Consider the following 21061-nt stretch of genomic DNA (forward strand, 5'->3'; position numbering starts at 1 on the left):
GTTAGAAGGCTGTGGCTTGTCTTCATTTTCTTAAAGAGTATCTTTTGATGAGCAAAAGATTTTAACTTTGATAAAGTCCAGTTTATCAATTATTCTTGTATAGTTTGTTTTTTTGTGTCCCACTTAAGAAGGTAAATTTAACACCACTTTATGTGTATTGCAGGGACAAGTGGTATGGGAGACATCAAAGATAACTCCTGGATTTCTGCCTTGGATGGATAAATAAATGCATCACCATCCCGAGACCATTTTCTCAAAGGACATCCGCAACCCACCCTGAAGCCAAATCATCTTTTCTGGACTCCCATTCCCACTGACCTCCCAACAGCATTCTACACAGCTCATCTATGTCTCCTCTGCTCCCCCAGGTTCAAACCTCAAATCATGCTTCGCTATATTCAGTCTGAAGACAACTCTCACAGCTTCATCTTTCTCAGCCGTGCCACTGATTCCCAATCTCTTCCCTCCCTTCCTGGGAACAGTGGCCCAGCATTTACTGAGGCCCTTACTATGTGACAGGCACTGAGCCTATTTTCTAACTGCCGATTGCATATTTCTCCTCGGCCTATCATTGGTTTACAGTCAAACAAATTCACTCTTTTTGACCTCACTGCCAGTTCTCCTCCTGACTCAGAAGTTTCTGTCGGTGGTATTTTGATGCTCCCAAATTAGAAACCTTGATATCACCACCTTTCACTTCAGCTTCTCTTCTCTCCTCTATAGTCAGTTAATGTACCAGTTCCCCAGCAAGGCTACCTGAAACACTGGGGGCCTGGGAAACAGACTAAGGGGCCAACAATGGCCTCTGCCCAATTTGCATGACAACATATGGTAAGATATTTTAAGCTTACATACCATACATTTTTCTTAAGCCTTTTTCACCTGCTATTCCCTATCTATTCTAGAATATAAAATAGTATCTGATTCGGGGGGAAATGTAACAATATTTAACATATAAATATTTCATAGTCTTCCACAAAATACCATGACTTTTAGGGACTCCATCACCTGAACATGTGTGAGCACCACCAAACTAAATGTGCAACTCATATTCCTGCTAAATTATTCTTTTCTGCACAACGTGAAACTTTTCCTCAGAGGAAGTCAGACCAAGGTGGGAAAGGTCAGACCAATTTGCCTGAGAAAAAAAAATCGATTAAGAAGTGGGCGATCAGAACACTTTATAAATTTCTTCCTCCTTAATTCTAGGCTATGACTGCCTATCTTCTGGCACCAAAGAGAACAAGCAGCTTGCAGGGAGAGTAGAAACAACTTTCAATGACCAGTGTAAGTGACTTTGCATTGCAGTCACAGCAAATGAGGCACCCCAGGCTGCATCCTCCAGTCAAACCAGCACATTCAGGACTGTCTTCTCTGCTGATTATCAGTAGTTACTCCAGGGATTAAAGCATAACAGCATTAGCCTTAGAAAAATAACACAAATATAAATATTTAGAGTCCCAAAGGGAATTTGCCAACACTACACGATTTGGGGATTATCAGTTATTTGGAACCATCATAAATAGTTGAGAGTTAAATATATGAAAAGACTACGAGTCATACTCTTTTAAGAATGAAACCCAGTCAACACCAAACTTCTACTTTGAGTTAAACATTCATTTAATTGTTCAATGTATATTAACTGAGCATCTACTACGTGCCACATACCATGCAAGTCACTCAAGGTTTATAGTGAGCAAGACTCTCACGGTACCTGACTTCATGAAATTCGTAGACTATAGGAAACACAATCAAAGAACAGAACAGTAATAGGCAGACCTGATGGGCAACTCTCCTCCAAGTGCAGCAGGGAGGCTAAAGGGGATGCTGAGAGAAGGTCTCTCCAGAGCGCCATCTGAGCTAAAACCTGAAAAATGATTAGACGTTAACCAAGGGTGTGTGCCTGTATGCGTAGAGGTAGGAGGTGAGTGAGGGGTGCTATGGATGAGACTGGGATCAGACAAGGAGGAGGAGAGAGCACACTGAGAGTCACGTGGATATGCGCTCCGGTCCCAGTTCGACCATCCATAGCTTGTGTTCTCTGGGCAAACACCTCTAGCTTTAGTCACTTCATTTGTATTAATAAAAGGTGGTAATAATAATACTCCTTCCCTCACAGGATTATGGCGAGGATTAAATAGCATACTGCATGTGAAGTTATTAGCTCCCCACGTGTTAGTGCTAAGACAAGTGGAAATCTCTGTGTCTTTCTCATCTGCGAAATGGGAATCACAGCAATACTTTCTCCATCGGGTTATTAACGAGGGTAAATTGAAAGACTAAGTATGAAGAGTCAATGATGTAACAAATGTAAAGTACTTAGAATAAGTACTTATATCCAGGAGAGTCCAATAAATGTTAGGCATTGCCATTTTTATATTAATAGGCAGAGTCAAGATGTTAAAGGGCTTTGGAAGCCATGTTAGGGATGTCGGTTTTAATCCGGAAGCATGGGGAGCGACTGAAGGGTTTTAGCAGTGAACTGACATATCAGATTTGCCCTTTGGAAGGCTCACTCTGGATGCTACATAAAGACTGGACTGGAGAGAGGCGACAGTGGTAGAGAACCCAGTCAGGAGGAATGACAGCCATTAAGGTAAGAGAACCTGGACCAAGGGGCAGCAATGAAGGAGATGAGAGCATAAGTCAACAAGACCTGACATTTAGATTTAGGATGTGAGATGTCCCCAGCATCTTACGGCTCTTTCCCTCCCTCCTGCTCTCTATCCACCTACTAAATAGTCATGCAATTTCTTTAGTTCTCATTCCTCATCATTCTGTAATTGACTCCCAAACTACATCTTTAGCTGCCACCTCTCTCATGACCTTCAGGTCCTAATTTCAACTGTCCCCAAAAGCTCCCCACAGATAGTAACCTCACATTCAATATAAGCCAAATAAAACCAATGATTTCCCCAGAAAATCTCCTCAATTCCCCTATTTTTAATGCTAACTGTCAGTCACCCAGGTTACAACCCCTGAAGTCATCATCCATCTGGTTGTAAACACTTTCTAATATTCTGATATTACTTTTAACAACTCTCACTGATACTTGGACTTATATAACACAATAACGGTAGTGTGGTACAAAACAAAAGGAAATACCCCAGTATCAGCCTTCGTTACCTCTCTTCTAGTATAACAGGTTAATGTGTCTGCCTACCTTCAGTCATTCTACTCTTCAATCCTGGTTATACTCATTGATCTCTCTCTCACACACACACACACACACACACACACACACACTTTAATATGGAGGGGGAGCTACCTAATCTCTTGAATTAATTTTCATATTAGTTACATTGGGGGTGACCAGTTAGCTCAGTTGGTTAGAGCATGGTGCTACGTAATAACACCAAGGTTGCTGGTTGGATCCCTGCATGGGCCTCTGTGAGCTGCGCCCTCCTCAAAAAAAAAGCACTGAATAAAATTAGTTACATTGGTTATAATAATTACACACAAAAAGTACACCAAAAAGTACAGTGCTAAGAGAGCAAGAACAACCCTAAGAGTACGCACTGCGAATTTTAGATTCAGAGAGTATGCGAGTATCAGGCAGTGAATAAAATTCTACCTCAGGAATACAAACCCCTGCTGGTGACCAGAAATTCAACTGTGAACAATGACCATGAACCAGTTCTTCAGTACAGATCTGAGAAGGGGACCTAACCATCACCCACAGGCACAGTGCCCATGGTAACCCATTCACCCCACTTGTGGCAAACAGCAAATCTAGACAGAGCTCACCTTGCTCAAGAGCATATGGAAAATAAGAGACTTTAAGAATTAAAAATATTACAAAGAGGGAAGAGAGAACATCATCTCTTGGAAGAAGAATAACTCAGAAAATGATTTAGAAATATCTTTCAGGAAACTGCCATCCTTAAATAGAACAGAAACAACATGACTTCTACAAAATAGGAACAGAAAGCTACAGGGAAATGTCAACTATAATTGAAAAATAAAATTTAAAAAAAATAATAAACAAATAACACAGTCATTATCAACCCCCCAAAAAAGAAAAAGAAAAAAGAACAAAAGCTACAGGGAGAGAAAAGAAGAGGATAAAAAGGCAACAAATAAGAGCCTTTTTAAGAAAGGATGGAAGAAAAATGACTTCCTGGAGAATAAAAATGCGTGGCATTAGACACATTAACTATTTGGTATTCTTGCCAAAATGTTTAAACATGAACTTAGGCATAGGAAACAATAAGACACATCCCTAAATGTGGGTCATTCTACAAAACAACTGGTCTGGATTCTTTAAAAAGACAATGTCACAGACCGAAACAAAAAAGGGCAGAAGAACTATTCTAAATGAAAGGGAACTAGAAACATAACAACTAAATAATTGCAACATATAATCCCTAATTGGACCCAGGCAAACACAGAGCTGCAAAGGACATTATTCAAACAATGGGAAATTTTGAAGATGGATTGTATGTTAGATAATATTGCATGAATGTGAAATTTCTTGATTGTGATAAAAGTATTGTGGTCATATAGAATATACTTGTTCTTAGGAAATATACACTACAATATTAAGAGATAAAACATCATGGGACTATAACTTCACAGTGAATTCTTCAGCCAAAAAAGTAAAATAAATCTGCATATACAAGGTCTGACAATTATGTTCTCAAACTCATCCTTGGGAAAAGTGCTACATAGCTCATTGCTGAATATCACTACGGTCACCTTTGAAGTACTCCCCTTGGGAAGCTATGCACCGATGCCAGTGCCTAGTCCACCTTCCAAACAATTTTGGAACTCTTTCTGGAATGGCCATCAGAGCTGTCATCATATTACCCTTGATGTCCTGAATGTCATCAAAATGTCTTCCTTTCAATATTTCCTCTTTCTTCGGGTAAAGAAAGAAGTCATTGGGGGCCAGATCAGGTGAGTAGGGAGAGTGTTCCAATACAGTTATTTGTTTACTAGCTAAAAACTCCCTCACAGACAGTGCCATGTGAGCTGGTGCATTGTCGTGATGCAAGAGCCATGAATTGTTGGTGAAAAGTTCAGATCTTTTTTGTCTTTTTCACGCAGCCTTCCCAGCACTTCCAAATAGTAAACTTGGTTAACTGTCCAGTTGGTACAAATTCATAGTGAATAATCCCTCTGATATGAAAAAAGGTTAGCGACATCATTGCAACAAGTTCACGAACTTAATTGTCAGACCTCTTGAGCCTGGAGGAGGAAGAGAAGGGTTACCTATCCCCTCACATTACAGGAAAACACAGATAAGCATTTACACTAAAAACCATACCAATTTTATAATAGTTTTTTTAATATAGTCCTCTTCTTGTTTATGAGGCCAGCATAGCCTTGATACCAAAATCTAATAAGACCATTACAAGAACGGAAAATTATAGCCAAAATCTGTTATGAGTATTGATGCAAACAAAAAATATTAGTAAACTGAATCCAGTAATACATATAAAAAAGGTAATAAATCATAACCAAAAGGGTATATCCCAGGAATGCCAAATTAGTTTAACATCTGAAAATAAATGTAATTCACCACATTAACAGGGAGGAAAAAAAAATCATATGACCATCTCAATAGATGTAGAAAAAAAGTTTAATAAAATTCAGCAGCCATTCATGACTAAAGCTGGCAGCACAAACACCACTTGATGCAGACCCAAAAAAGTTCCAGCGAAAAGTCAGCTCTCTGTAGCCAAAGGACCGGAAAACAGGCAGCCTAACAAGTCGAGAAACTTTTAGAAAATAACCACCAAACACTGCAGTCAACACCACAGAAAAAGCTGTGTGGTCTCCCCATCACTCAAGTCAGCAAAGGACGAGCAGGGAGGGCCCCTAGATTTCCACCTTCACCAACCAGGCTGTAACAGTGCCCCTGCCAGGTAGAGAGCCAGGACTTGCAGCAGACCCACTGGGCAGGCAGGAGGACCCCCTCAATGTGCTTTCTGCGAGCCTGTGGAGCCTGGACTCCCAGGCACTCCTCCCCCCAGCTGGGGCGGTATCAAGCTCCTGGGGAGCCAGCTCTCCACCCCCACCCTGGTGTCAAGGAAGGCTGAGCAGAGAACCTAGACATATTCTCCAACCTGGCAGTAAGAAGGCAGAATGCCCCTGCCACTTCCGGAGCAATGTCAGAGGAAGCCAGCTAAAAGAAAATGAGAAAACAGCCAGTTCTATGAGAAGGTTTTCAACCTAGAAATCTATGACTATATAAACTATTGATCAAGTGTGAGAAAGTAAACATTTTTCAGACATTCCAGAACTCAAATGCACCCTTTCTGCAAGTCCACTGGCGTGGATGTCTCCAGTAAGAACTTGAATATATACTGCAGCAAACAAAACAAAACAACACAGGGGCCAGGAAATAATGAAATAGGAGCGTGGTGAAGGGACATTCCAGGATTATAACAGTACAGATGACTTTATACAGATCAGAACAGGAAGGTAGGGAGAAACCACCAGGAAAAGGGAAAAAGATAAAACTGCTAGTATGATTTCAAGTTTGGAAAAAAGTAAGATATGATCAAATAAATAATGCAAGGGAGGGAAGGATTTAGAAACAAGGGGTAGGAGTTGAGAATACTATTTAAAAAAAAAAAAAATCAAAACCCAGACAAGGCTCTTTCTTTTCTAGTCTCAGGAAGTTTCTGGGCTGCAGACAACAAAGCAGACATGGCCGAGTCCAAGAACCACACCACGCAGAAACAGTTCCAAAATGGCACCAAAATGGCATCAATAGCCCTAATCATAAGGATATCTTTTAAGGAGGTGGAACCTAAGTTCTTAAGGATCTTGAACTTTATCAAGAAACACAAGAAAGGTCTAAAGAAGACGCAGACCAATAAAACTAAGACCATCAGGGTCTTTCTGTCAAGCTCAAGGTCCTGAAAGGCATCAGTCCCAAGCTTGGGAGATATGCTTGTTACAACACTGCCAGCGTGCCAGGCTCTGCTGCTCTGAGCCTAGCAACAAGACCAAGGTCAGCGGCAAGGTGAAAGCTCCCAGGCGGGCCCCGGCTCTCATGAAAGCTGCAAAGTAGAGCTTCTGTCTGCCAACATGAGGATGAAGTACTCGTGTGATGTCCTGGGCTGCTCTCCATACAGGGCTGGTATTCCCTGTGCTATTTTGTGTAAGTAAATGCAAAACTACATATATATATATATATATATATATATATATATATATATATATATATATATATATTGACTATACATTCCCAGGGGATATACTCTAAGGACAAAAAGAACTGCCAAATAAAAACAAAAACTTGTTTTCGGTAATCTTGGACTTGCTATTGAGTTGTGCGGGTATTGTGGGATAAAGCAAAAGAGTACTTAAACTGGTGTCACTAGAAATTGGGACTTTTGGTATGAGTGATAGGAGATTTCAGATGTAAGAGTGATGAGGTTAATAGAAATGCTATATAGTCTCTTGTTGGAAATATCAATATGAACATGTTGTTTACCTTTAAAAAATACACATACAACAAAAACACAAACATACACTTCCTAGTTCTGACCCCTGGAGAAGCTTAGAAGTAATGACTCACCTAGTAGTAAAAAAGAAAAACAAAAGTCCTAAAACCCAGACTGTAATCGCTAATACCATTCCCCACCAAAAGGAAGCAAGACTCCTTAGAGAAACAGCAGAACACAGGTCTGGAGCAGGAAACATCCAGATGAGCCTGGAACATCTTGTCATGCCAAAGGCAGGGGAGCTCTTAAAACCTCCTGGGACCCTGTCAAGGACACCCTAGAAGTTAAATGGAAGAAGCCCCAACTAGACAATGATAGGACAAATTGAACATCACGAGGATAAACACCGTGACTGAAATACAGCAAAGGGGTTTACATCTGTGTGTTAAAGTGATACCTGAAATAAAAATCAGTCACTTTTGCAATATGCTAGGAAACTACCTCAGTTTGAAAAATGAACAAAGGGACTCAAATATTTATCCAGTCTTTCTTATATGAACTGTACCTCCTCAGGGTAACCAAATAGCTGATATGGGGAAGTTTTCCTTCATAGAAGTATTCTGGCTAATATGAAGAAGAAATGATAAAAACAAAGTATCCCCCTTTTACAGCCCCTGATAAATTAGGACTCAAAGAGAGAACTAAGTAGACACAACGTGCCTCCTGACGGAAGTACCTATCACCAGCTTTTAAGTATTCTTGCCAAGAAAATGAACTTGCACTGATGAAGTCACTAAATCTAACTACCAATTTGTGGGAAATAAAGGGGACAGACGTACTAAACAGAATGCAATGGAAATTATACAGGACCAAATAACCCACTTCTTCAATAAATAGCAAGTGGGGGAAAAGAAACTTACGAGATACCTATCAACCAATTGCAATATGACCTTATTTGATTCAAACAAATCAACTGCTGGAAATAAAAAAAAAAAATGATATTAACTAAAAAACTCTGAGCACTAACTGGATATTTGATGACATAAAGGAAATTTTTCAGGTGTGATATCATCATGTTTTTTAAAAAGAATATCTATCTTTTAGAGACACATGGAAATATTTAAGGTGAGACATGACATCTGGAATTTGCTTCAAAGTAATCTAGGACTGGAGAGCAGGGGAGGGAGTTAGTTTATGGTCAGTTATCTATAAATGAAACTAAGTAAGCTATAAATTAATAAGTGTTGAAACTGAGTGATGGACATTTAGGGGCTCATACTATGCTCTCTACTTTCATAGATGTTTCAAATCTTCCAAAATACGAAACTTAAAAAATAATTTTAAGCAGCCAGGAAAAAGAAATGAGAAGTTATATTTAAAACACTAGAAATGAACAGCAGCACCAGCTAAACAGAGAGAAATATAAATGATAAAAGTCTTTTATAAAATTGAATAAAATCTTCAAGTACTTGTGAGGAGGCATAAAATGTTCTTAAATATTATCATTCTAATTATTTGCATGCTCATATTATCTCTTAGAAGACTTTAAGTTTTTTTTCTCCCAACCAGGAAGGGAACTAGTGCTTTGCATATATCAGGATAGCAAGCCTTCAAATATATTCAGCAAAACATACAACACATCATCCTCACATACTCGCAGAGGAAGCAAATCCTTTCTCTATGTCTTAAAAAATAAAAACTAGGAAAAGGAACACTTGTTTTCTTTTGACATCTTTAAGTCCAGGTTGTTCAGACAAGTGTATCCCACCCTCCCCAAGCAGTAGTAATAAAAGCTTCCATTCACTAAACAGTCATTTCTCTGCTGAGAGCCAGATACAAGACTGCTTTTAATCTTCACAACAACCGTATAGGTGAATTTATTAGTTCCCTTTTATAAATTAAAAACAAAAATCAAAAAAACTGAAGCTCAGAAACTTAGAATTCAGATGAAATTACGTGAGGTTCTGGGGACTCAAACCCGCATCTCCTCGCCCGCCCTGGAGTATAAGAACGAACGTTTTGCTTGGAGTCAAATATCTCTCCTGAGATTGGTTTCCTTCCTCCTTTTGATTCATACAGCCTAGGCAAGATCAATGGCACATCCCTGAAACCCTTCCTGTGGCTCAAGTGAGTTCAAAAGTTTATTTTTTTCTCTCTCTTTCCCAGCAACCTGGCCCAGCCCACTTTAAATCTTACTCACCTAACAAAGCGCACACATTCATTATGGAGCCCTTGAAGATTTCTTCCTTTCTCACTGCAGACTAAAATGCTTTCTCCCAATCAGAACTTTCCACTTTTCCCCAGAGAAGCAAACACATTATATAACCAGTCCTCAGATTCCAAACATTCATTTATAACTTTGCTAACCTTAGCGAGTCATCTTTGATTCTTCTCTCGCCTCTTACATGTAATTTGTCACCAACTCTTGTCAATTCTACCTAACATCTCTCTCAAATCCATCCTTTTATTTCGCCAACCAAAACCTTCCTTCCGACCTTCATCTTCTGCAGTATAACCTATAACAAAGTTCCATAAACCAATGGTCTTCAATTTTCCCCATGCGTTCCTTCCTATCAGTAAAAAATCTGAGCTTACAACAGATACGCCTATACTTATTTATGTATGTCTTGCTATACTTATACATTAGAAAACACAAAAACAAAAATTCCAAAGGTTGCTATGAAAACAAATATAAGCTCTAACATATTCTTCTCACACCCCAGTGGATCATCTTGCACAAGCCAGAGATATCGACTGCTCTAAACTGCCGCAGTCACAGTAATCTTCCTAAAAACCCAAATCTGATCATATTACACTCCCAGCTCAGCCCTTCAATGGCATCATGTCCCAGAGGCACAAGTCTGCTTTTTCAGCTTCATCTCCTATCATCTTTATCCGCATGTCCTGTATTTCAGCTGTCCGTTACCTCCCTATGTCTTTCGCACACACAATTCCCTATACCTGGTAAGTCCTTTTTCTTAGACATTTCACCCCTCACAAAGGGGTAACCCCCTCCCCCAATCTACCGCCCCTGACACCCCTCTAACATCATACATATCTATTACAATTCCATTGACTCTATTCCCTATGCTGTACTCCATGTCCCGTGACTATATAGACATAATAAATTATAGCTGACATACAATATTATGCAGCGTCAGCGTCAGGTGTACAGCACAGTGGTCAGGAGCCCTATTCTTGACAGCCACTGATCTGTACATAGCAGGGTCTCTAAGAGAAAAATACATTCTAAATGCCATTAACCAACTTACAAATGAACTTTTGAAATGTAACCTATCTTTGCCATAGGAACTTATATATTTTGAACATACTTTTGTTATTTCCGTTACTTGGTTCCTTTTCAAGTCCTAAATATTTGGAAGAATGGGTATGAATTCCCATAAAAGTAGAAGAAGCCAACTTAGTTTCGGTCTCTGGTTTATTTTTCTCCCTTGTTTATCTTTCCATTTCCCAACAAAATCCTTTTAAGCAAAAGGATGTTGCAAATCCAGAGATTAGTTCCTCCTAGGGCCAGGAAAAACGCTGGACCTTTGCAACCCACAACCAGAATTCCAGCCAGGAGCTTACACACCAATTTAACTGCCTGAAAAGAACATATTTTCCTACAGCAATTCTCCAGGTTTTAACCTTCCTTGTTTCAACCTTCCTCTCCGCTGTGCAAACCTCTCCAAGTTGACTGCAATGGCTAAGGTTAGAATGATGGAGTTGCACCAACACATCTTCCAAAAACGTCATGATAATTCAAGTGACTGACTCTGGGCCTAACAACGGGGAGCTCAGTCTCCAACAAGACTTTTATCCCACCACCCCAAGTCTTTGTGCTGTCTCCTAGGGGGAACTGGTGGGGTGGGGAGAGCAAAGAGATGAGACAGAGGGAGAAGCCCCTTGAGGAAGGGGAAGTCACATTTCAACTCCTAGTTTTACCCCACAGTAGGGAGACACATCGGCTGTGCTACACACAGGTCTCCAAAAGCAGCAAACCTGCGGTGCATTTTGGTAACGGGATCCTTTCACGAGCAGAGCGAAAAAAGACTGTACAGAGCTATCTGAAGAAGGCAAGGCTGTTTCTCTGGACCAGAAAACAATGAGGCGTTTATTCCCACTTCCAAGTCATATAACTTCCACTGTTCTTCCTCTAGAAACCCCTTCTCCAAATCTCACCTTTCTTTCAGTCCAAGTTTCTACCTCTTCCTGAGAAACCTATCTCTGTCTACTCTGCTCTTTCACTTTCTACACAACTCATTTGGACCAAATGAAAACCACAATGAGATATGTACCACTTTGCACAAAGTGGTCCACTTACTTTGGAAAACAGTTCAACAGTTTCTTAAACGGAGTTACCATACGATCCAGCAAGTCCACTCCTAGGTATATACCCAAGAGAAATGAAAACAAATATTCATAACATTATTCATAACAGTAAAAAAGTGGAAGCCACCCAAACACCTAACAACTGAAGAATGGATGAATAAAATGTGGTTTCTCCATACAATGAAATATTACTCAACAAGAAAAATTAATGAAATACTCATATATGCTATAACACGAATAAACTCTAGAATCATTGTTACATGAAAGACAAAGGATTATATATTGTATGATTCCATTGATAAGAAATGCCCAGAACGGACAAATCTACAGCAACTATAATTAGTGACTACGTAGGACTGAGAGGGTTTGAGGGGGAGTGACCGCCAATGGGTACAGGATTTCAGGAGTGACGAAAATGTTCTGGAATCACACTTTTGTGAGCATACCAAAAACCATCATACACTTTAAAAGACTCAATTTGATGGTATATGACTCATAACTTAAAGCTGTTTCGGATGACCATGGCCTACAAGACCCTGCTCAGGCCCCAGTGTCTGTGACCTTACCTCACGCCTCTCCACCACTAGTCACTGCCCAAACCCACTGGCCTTCTCTCAGTCCCTGAAATACACCTCCAGGCCTTTGAATATCCTCTTCACTCCGCCTGAATGAAGTCTTGCCCAGTCTCTTTACATAATAATGACTTCTCACCCTTTTTAAGTCTCAGCTCAAATGTCATCCCTGCAGTAAGCCTTCCCTCTCTATCTAAAATAGGACAGCCTCTCCCATCATTCTCTCTTAGCATCGTGCTTGTTTCCTTTATAGCACATTCACAGCTTTATGTGAATTGATTTGGGGTTTTTTATGTCAGGTCCACCAGACTGTAAGCTCCAATGAGACAGGGAACAAGTATGTTATTCACCATTACAATTCCCAATGTCTAACACAATTCCGGGCATTCAAGTGCCTGATAAATGGTAATTCGTATCTTTATTTCCCTAATATACCACGTCCTCACACATACTGCTCCTCCTACTGAGGCAGCCACCACTGCAGTGCCAATGCCACCGCCTTCACCACGGCCTCCATTCCCTAGGCCACCACTTACCCCTTTCACACCCTTCCTCATCTCTCCTGTCTCAACTAACACATTATCCTCTTGATGACGTCTTCCTTCCTTGAGCCTCCAGGAAGGCAGTCTCTCCTCCACGTACTCATCTATTCATCACTGGCTGCATCTCCAGCTAACAATGACCTTACTGTACTACACTGGGGCGGGGGCACCTGGAGGGACATGATTTTGTTTTACATTTCTGTCTTTCTACTTTGGAAAGCCTTAAAGCAAAGAAGAATCTTTTCATTTCTATGTCCTACTGTGTTTCACCGAAAATAAGACCTAGCCGGACCACCAGCTCTAATGTGTCTTTTGGAGCAAAAATTAATATAAGACCCGGCATTATATTATTTTATATTTTATATTATATTATTTATATTATATTATGTTATATTATAAAGACCCAGTCTTATAGTAAAATAAGACCAGGTCTTATATTACCTTTTGCTCCAAAAGACACATTCGAGCTTATGGTCTGGCTAGGTCTTATTTTCGGGGAAACACGGTAGTTTCTAGCACATTACTGGGCACATAGTATAGTACTACCACCAACTATGATAATAATAACTAACATTTACTGAGTGCATAATATGTGTTTGACACTCTTCTTGGTTCTACAGTGAGTAAGTACATAAATATCTTCATCACCAACCTCACAGACGTCCCAGTCTGACAGGGACAGAAGACAGGTCTACCAGCCGATGCAGAACAGCCACCACCACAAAGCCCTGTCCTGTCCCCATGCCTTCAAATCTTTGAGTATGCTTTCCTAAGACCATAAATGTCAGGTGCCTTCAAAGTCACTTAGAATACTTCCTTCCATTACTTTCAATCCACTTCCTGCCGTTGGTGCCTGGAAACAATTTCTAGGATGTCACCACAAGCAATATTAAACTGCCACACAGTTTCCTGCTGTGTCTGCATTATCAGTTAAATTGCTTCATATTAACCACATTCCAGTCCACGGGGAACTCTCAAATACTAAATAAGATTTAAACATCCCTGTCGAAGACGCCAGTTGCCACTGCTCTGTTTATCCCCCAGATAAATGTCTGCTCAAGTTGAAGGTTTAGGAGCTTTCCAGGGTACTTACTACCTGCATACTGGTGACCTTCTCCTTCCTCTGTCAAGATGTTTGGTTTGAGGCAAGACAATGTTCCTCTATTAAAATGAACATGAATTGAACACGCTTTAGGAAACATAAGGAACTGTCTGCCTAGACCAGGGCAATTTGGCTCATAAACTTATAAAACATAAAAACTCTTCCTCCTCAAGAGTTCAAGCAGCAAATTGTCCTTTTAACTCTATGTACACTCAACTCAGAGCCTTAGGTTAGATCGTCATTTAGATCCTACGGTATTTCTTAAATGCATTCCATACACTCTTCCTAAACAGCCTCATGTGTCAAGGACTGGGTTTGACATAGGGAACTCGAGACAAACAAGCAGGGCCTTCTCTCAAAATGCTTATGTCAGGCTTAGTATGGTAGACAGACAATGAACTGGATTTAATACTTGATAAACACAAGGGGCCACACAGATGAGGGGCACCTGGCCTAGGCTGGGGGACAAAGATGAGAGGCACCTGGCCTAGGCTGGGGGCAGAGACAACGGGCATCAGGGCAGGCTTCCTGGAGATGGCATCTGATCTTAGGCCTAGCAACTCCCATCCTTTCCTTTTTAAAAGGTGGTTAATAGTACCTACAGCATTGGGCAGTGAGGATGTGATGAAACGGTTCCCATAAAGCATTACCACCATGCCTGACAGACTGTGCTCAACCAGCCTTAGCTCGAAGGGAAGTCTGATCAGGCACTAAACCTCAACACCTGTGCCTAGCAACTCAACGGCTTCACTACTGATCAGAGGGCAGACGCCAGCTTCACAATGACACAGGTTGCTTTTAATCAGTTTTATTTTTTAATGAAAGAATGTTAAGTTCTATCCTGCATGTTAACAGTCTAATTCCTTGATCATCAAACTTTCTTCTCCATTACTGAAACATATGGTTCTCTGATAGTTCTGTAAAATATACCCGTTTCCTTATTCTTTTGATAGAGATGGTATAAAAGAAAACTAACAATTTACTGAGTTTTTAATATGGGCCCCGCAGTCATGGTGATACTGCATTTACTGCTGATAAAGCCCCTGCAACAATAGTCTTCCCCATTCCACCCTCAGGGTGAATCAGGTACTTTTTGTAGAAACTTTCACAGTCAATAGACAAAAGAGCTGGAATTTGAACCCAGTTCTGATTCCACAACTCAGTCACAGAGCATCAAAGACAAGCCAGAGAAAACACAGGCAGCCACAGTGGTCTCCTGCTCAGAGGGACCCCAGTGTGCTCTGTGCCCTCTACTCCCCCACCCCCAAGACTGTCCTACACAATGGAGCCCACACACTTAAGATTTCACGTCAGCCAGGTGATCACCTGGAGCTAAGTCCGTTCTTTGCTGTCAGGATGGACCCGTCATTAGTAACCAAAGCTCTGTTTCCTCCAACAACTAGGGCTGCACCTACAGGGATGGTTTCCTCACCACCCCACTCCTGGCTGCAGGCAGAAGTTGCAGAGTCAGCAGTCACCATCAATCACAAATACTTTTCATACCTTCTCTCTTCGGATTCTCTTTCAGTCTCACAAGTAAAGCTAACGTATTTCCCATGCCTACATTTTTAACAGAGGAGTCTAGTTTCAAGATCAAGAAGGCTATTCTTCATACTAATTCCACGCATGATACAATTCCGTGCATTAGTAAGTTCGCTTGCCCAACTGCTTGGACAGTAGCGATGGGTTCCACAAAACACACTCAAGAAATGTATTTGTCAACCTGCGATCTTCACAAGCGAGCCAGAGACCTAATGCCTTGTCATGGGAACTACTACTTGTTAGATTTTCATGCTGGTTCTGACACTGCTTGCCTCATATCAGGCAAGTTTCTGAAGTTCTCTGTGACAAGAAGAGTAAGCATCCTCAGAAGAATACTCTGCAACTCTAAGGTGGCTTTCAGAAAGTGCTTCTAAGTGCCATTGAAATCCAAGTTTACAACTCTTGGAAGCAGGAGCTAAACTTGGAGTGCCTCTTTAATCCCAGCGCTTCACCAACTGCGTCTTTTTACCTCCCGAGCCTCTTAAGCTCTTATTTGGAGCACGCTTCTAACTTTTCCCTCCCATTTCCACAAATATCAAGAACTAACTGTGCTCATCCAACTCTTCCATTTTCATTATCATAAGCAAACTCATGCTTCATTTAGCAGAGATCTCGGGGCTGCTGCAGCACATACTATGAGACACAATTTGCGACTGGAAGCCTGGGCCAGTGAGGGGACCACAAGGCTGAGCGAAGGTCACACACTGCATGGACATCAACTGGACAAGGTAGCAATATTTGCATAATTGTTAGATTTCGTCCCTAAGGCCCTTCCCCTTTCAAACTTCCCTAGCGTGATTCTCAAAATGCTGAAATAAACATTCCACAGACTTTTTTGTGAGCAGGTTTCAAGTGTCCTATGAAAGCTGTTCTAAGGAAAAGCCTATGCTGTCAACTTTGTTTTTAAGTGCCCTTAAACAATTCTATTACTCATAGAGAAAAAGTGCACATTTGTTAGTCATTAGAGATAAGGCATGTTCTGGAGCCTGAGGAAGGGAGAGGCAAAAAGAGGACCTGGCTGGGAGGGGAGATAGAGTCCAAAACAACACACCCAAAATGCACTGCATCAAAGTTGCACTTTCCAAAGTCAACTTCTAAGTCCAGAAGGAGGGTAACAATGTTTCAATGGGTTCTGAAGTCTGATGTACCAACAATTTCCCAGGAAAACTAACCTCCATCAGAGACTCCAGGTGAATGAATGAGGGAATTTGCCATATTGGATTACAAAGGCTTTCCAGCAATGATCAAGATCAGGTGCTCAGTTACAGCACAGAGGTATCTTCCTTCACAGCCTTCGGCCCTTGCTGTGTGGAGACGTTCATGGACAAGAGGGGGAAACAGAAGAGAGAAAAGGGCCTTCACCCCAGGCCATCCAGACCTTAAGTCCAGGAGTGGCCCCTCACTCTTACAGCCTCATGCGACTTTTGTGGGGCCGCAGGCCTTAAGCAGCCGGGCTGCAACCTCTCAATACCTGCCCAACTCTCAGAGGCGACCCTATCACACACATTTGGGGAGTTGCTTCCGGAGATTTCTCGCCCTCCCCCAACAGTTGTGTGACCATTTTCGGAGGCTCGCCATCTCCACAGGGACGAGGCCACCTAATAATTAATCTCAGCTACTCCCGCCTTCAGGTGAGATGGGGACACCTGACCACCCGCGCGCCCTTCCACCCCGCGCGCACCCCGCCCCCGCGCCTCCCTGGATCGCCATGGCAACCGTCCCCCTCCCCGCGTGACGCCGGCACGCGGGGCGCCCCTGGGGTCCCTGCAACAAGTCCCCCGCGCGGCCCATGGCCTGCAGCCCTTGCCCGGCCTCACCGCCCCGCGCCCGGCCCGGCTCCGCCCGGCCTGGCCGCACTCACTTGATCCTGGAGCCCATGGTCCCCGGGCCTCCTCATGGGCCCGCGGGCCCCGCTCGGCGCTGCGCTGCCCGCCCGCCCGTGGCCGACCGGCCTCCCTCTGGCGCTCTCCCCGCCCCTTCCTCCCTTCCCTCAGGCTGGGCCCGCCCGCTTGAGGCTCGCTCCCTCGCCGCCACCGCCGCCGCCGCCTCCCGGGGTTAATGTACTCGCTCCAGCCCGGCGAACGCCATGGTCGCCGGCGCGCGTGCCCGGCGCGCGCCGCCCCCTCCACCTCTCACACCGCTGCCCCCTCCCTCCCGCGCCGCCGCCGCCCGCCGGGCCTGCCGGGAAGTGTAGTCCGCTCGCGGGAGGCGGGGCCGCTTGAGGGCGGTGGGGGCGGGGACCGTGCTTCCGCCCACTGACTCTTCAACGTCGGTGCGTCGTGCTTTACACGTGCAGGCCCCTAAAGACCTCCATACCACTGTTATAGAAACCTCCACCTACTATCCCCTGAAAGATCCTCATCCCTCCGAGACCCCAGAGCTCACATAAAGAAACCGTCACCCTTTCCTCCCCTATGGAGTTCTCCCACCCAGCAGCTCTGGCCTAGAAATATGTCTCCCACTCAAGCCTACATATAAAAAAACGTTTTCCCTTAGAAAATTCCATACCTTCCAGTAAGTTCCTTAAGGGAGTCACAGACCCTCTTCTCTATTACAGCATCCACTTCCCCAACACGGTCCTGGGTAGAGGCCCCTTCCCCTTCTGTTCTACCTTTAAGGAGACCTCACATACCCACAGGAAAGCCACCCAGAGGCTTCATAGGAACCTTTTAGTGGTTCTCTGTCCGACCATTAAGGACCTCTGCCCCACCTTTATCAGCCGTTTTGGGGCCTCCAATACAGAAAGTCCATGTCACCATAACAGTTTCTGATAGAGATTAACTTAATGCAAATGCAAATATTTGAGAGCAAAGATCACCAACCTGCCACCTACACTGCTCCGCCTCGGGGCTCACTTTCATGAGCACCCAGTATTATCCCCTCCAGGTCTGGAGGAGTCACAAAGGAAGCAATAATGACACCTGTCATTAACTACTGTTCAATGAGTGGGTGAAGGAGGAGTGTCCTCCCTGAACCAGGCACTGTATTTCCCCTGCATAGTTAACACCCATCCTCACAATAATCTTGTGAATTTAACCCCCCATTTCACAGAAGGGAAACTGAGGCATTTGCTCACGGTTACATAACTAGCACCGGGTGAGTGGAAGTTCTCATCCAGGCTGAATCATTCCAGACACATGTTACATAGTCATGCTTTAAGATAGCACCTTTGGCCATAAGTCAGAAGACACTGCAGGTTCACGGTTCTCTTTTAAAATTAGACTTTTCTTTTCTTTCTTTTCCCCCCACGCCCTAACAATTTTCTATTCTGAAATGCCCTTCATCCCTTCTGCCATTTTAGCTCTTGTAAATTCAATGTCCTCCCACCCCACAGCCAGTCCCCACAGTAACTGGTTCTAGGCCCCAGTCAGGCAGGGAGCAAAGAAAGCAAGAATCCCTTTTTTGGGAGTTACAGTCTGGATAAAGATAATTTCTCTCTTTTGCCTATCCCCTGAGGTTGTTTGAAGGCAAAAGTTGAATTTTTTTGAATTTAAAAAAAAAAAATGAAAACTTCCAAACTACCATTTTGAATTCAAAGTCTTTTGCACCCAGACACCAACACCAACTTATAAATACCCCCAGGAGCAAAGCTCTACCAGACAGGCAGAGCTTCTGTGGTGTTTATTCACCTTGTTTCCTATGAACCCTCTCCAAGGAACAGTTGTTATCAAGATCTTCCCTGGAATGAGCAGCCAGTTCAAAGCTCTGAGCAGGAGTCTATAAATAAAACAAAGTTATTTGGTGGAGGACAAAACTGTCTACTTTTCAAAGGAGGTTGTAGCCATCTTGGCCACAAAAATGTCTGAGTGCCTGCTGGGTGGCGTGTGTGTGTGTGTGTGTGTGTGTGTGTGTGTGTGTGGACTGGAAGACTGGAGGTGGGGTGGAGGGTTCTATATCTGTCCAGGTGGCCTCTGAGACTGCAGGGTGGTCTGTGGAGAGAGCATTGAACTGGGAGTTAGGAGTCTAGCTTGTAATGCCAGCTGCACCACCGACTAACAGAGAGACTTGAAGCAAATAATTAGACAATTGTCTGTTTCAGTTTCCTCCTTGGTAAAATGGGTATACAGAATGAGAGGGGGAGGAGCTCACATCATAAGAGAAAGTATAATGTAGGAACTAAGAGTGTAGGCTCTGGAGCCAGACTGCCTGGGTTCAAATATCGGCCCTACTTCTTACTAAATATGTGTCCTTGGGTAAGTTATTCACTCTCTCTGTGCCTCAGGTTCGATCTGTCAAATGGAAATTATGGTAATAGGTCTCTCTTAACTGAGCTGACATGAGAATTAAATGAGTTAATGACACTTATAAAGTACTTAAACAGTGACTGGCATATAGTAAGTACTCAAAAATTATCAGCACCTATTATACACAAGACACTTCACAGAGTTTGGCTTTTACTCTTAATAGTACTAATCTTCATAATAAACAGTCCTATACTTGGATTAAAGAGACCTGAGTTCCCAACCCAGAATATAATTGTTTCCATTGTGAATCAGTTAGAGTTCAGTTCAACTATAAATGATAGAAGACCGAAATAAAAGTGGCTGAAAAAAAATAGAAGTTTATTTCTCTTTCACAGAATGTGGAGATGAACATTCCAGAGCTGGTATGACAATTCCATAATGCATACTCTAAGATTTGAAGGCATGGGAATAGGATAGGGCAGCTGATTTGGCCTTATGATGGTGTTTCTTCTGCATTAGCTTGTATCCCTGTCTTCTGACCCTGTCAGACTGTGACGTCTTTGAGGCTGGTGACCCAGAATTTTATCTTATTGCTCCCTCTTCTCCAAATGCTGCTTCCACTTCATGATCCAAAATGGCTGCTTGAACTCTAGCCATCTAATCTGCAACCCAGCCACCAGGAAGGAAGAAAATCATGCCCCACCCCAACCCCTAATTTTTGTATTTCCCTGGAATACAAAAAAAAAGTGCTTACACCACTTCCACTTTCATTCCATTGGCCAGAATTTAGTTGCACAACCATGTCTCAGTAGGAAACATAGCCTTTATTTCAGACAATCATGTGCATAGCTGACAAGGGCGGGAGTCATTTCCAGAGAATAAGGGGAGGACAGATACTGCAAGACAGCTAATAGTCTCAGCCAAACCATCCTTGGCTATCTGACCTTGTGCAAGCCACTGTATTTGGGCCTCAGTTTTCCTATATCCAAGTAAGAGAATCAGGCCAGATGGTCTTGCTCCAGTTCTTTTCAGGTCACAAATTCTATAATTCAGTGGTTTATTATTTTATAGTTCCTTTCAAATTAGGTGAATCTGATGTTATTCAAGTAAAAGGAGATCTGTCTGCCAAGTACATGGCATAATCAATTGTTGGAATTGATATCTTCCGGAGATGAGAAGTTAGGAACTTTGCCTTCTGGAGACTGTTGTCAAAATAGTCTAATTAAGCAAATCCAACAGATAAAAAGTCCAACAGTGTGTGCGATACCACCTGCACAGACACCTCAGTGCTCATCAGTTTCCGAGCTTGCCCTCACTCCCTCGTACCTGTTTAGTCTTTTTACTTAGGATTTAGGGGGCTGTGTCTATGGCGGGGAGGACAGCAACC

The 21061-nt window shown here is 42.6% G+C and overlaps 1 protein-coding gene across 14 annotated transcripts in view; it reads right to left on the reverse strand.

The window, feature by feature from the left end:
- Window positions 1-17611, reverse strand: part of DENND1A (DENN domain containing 1A) — a 467166-nt gene extending 449555 nt beyond the window's left edge. For 7 of the 14 annotated variants that reach the window (XM_074330983.1, XM_019728518.2, XM_074330985.1 and 4 more), the window contains exon 1: window positions 17352-17508. In XM_074330983.1, the coding sequence (XP_074187084.1) occupies window positions 17352-17368 (17 nt within the window). In that variant the 5' untranslated portion in view covers window positions 17369-17508. Of the gene's footprint in view, window positions 1-9600; window positions 9638-16662; window positions 16721-17351 lie in introns of those variants that run through there. The other 7 variants (XM_074330984.1, XM_074330977.1, XM_074330978.1 and 4 more) reach the window with 5 other exon arrangements.
- Window positions 17612-21061: the final 3450 nt, after the last annotated feature.

Source organism: Rhinolophus sinicus, linkage group LG04, assembly GCF_036562045.2.
Source record: "Rhinolophus sinicus isolate RSC01 linkage group LG04, ASM3656204v1, whole genome shotgun sequence".
In the NCBI taxonomy this organism is placed as follows: domain Eukaryota; kingdom Metazoa; phylum Chordata; class Mammalia; order Chiroptera; family Rhinolophidae; genus Rhinolophus; species Rhinolophus sinicus.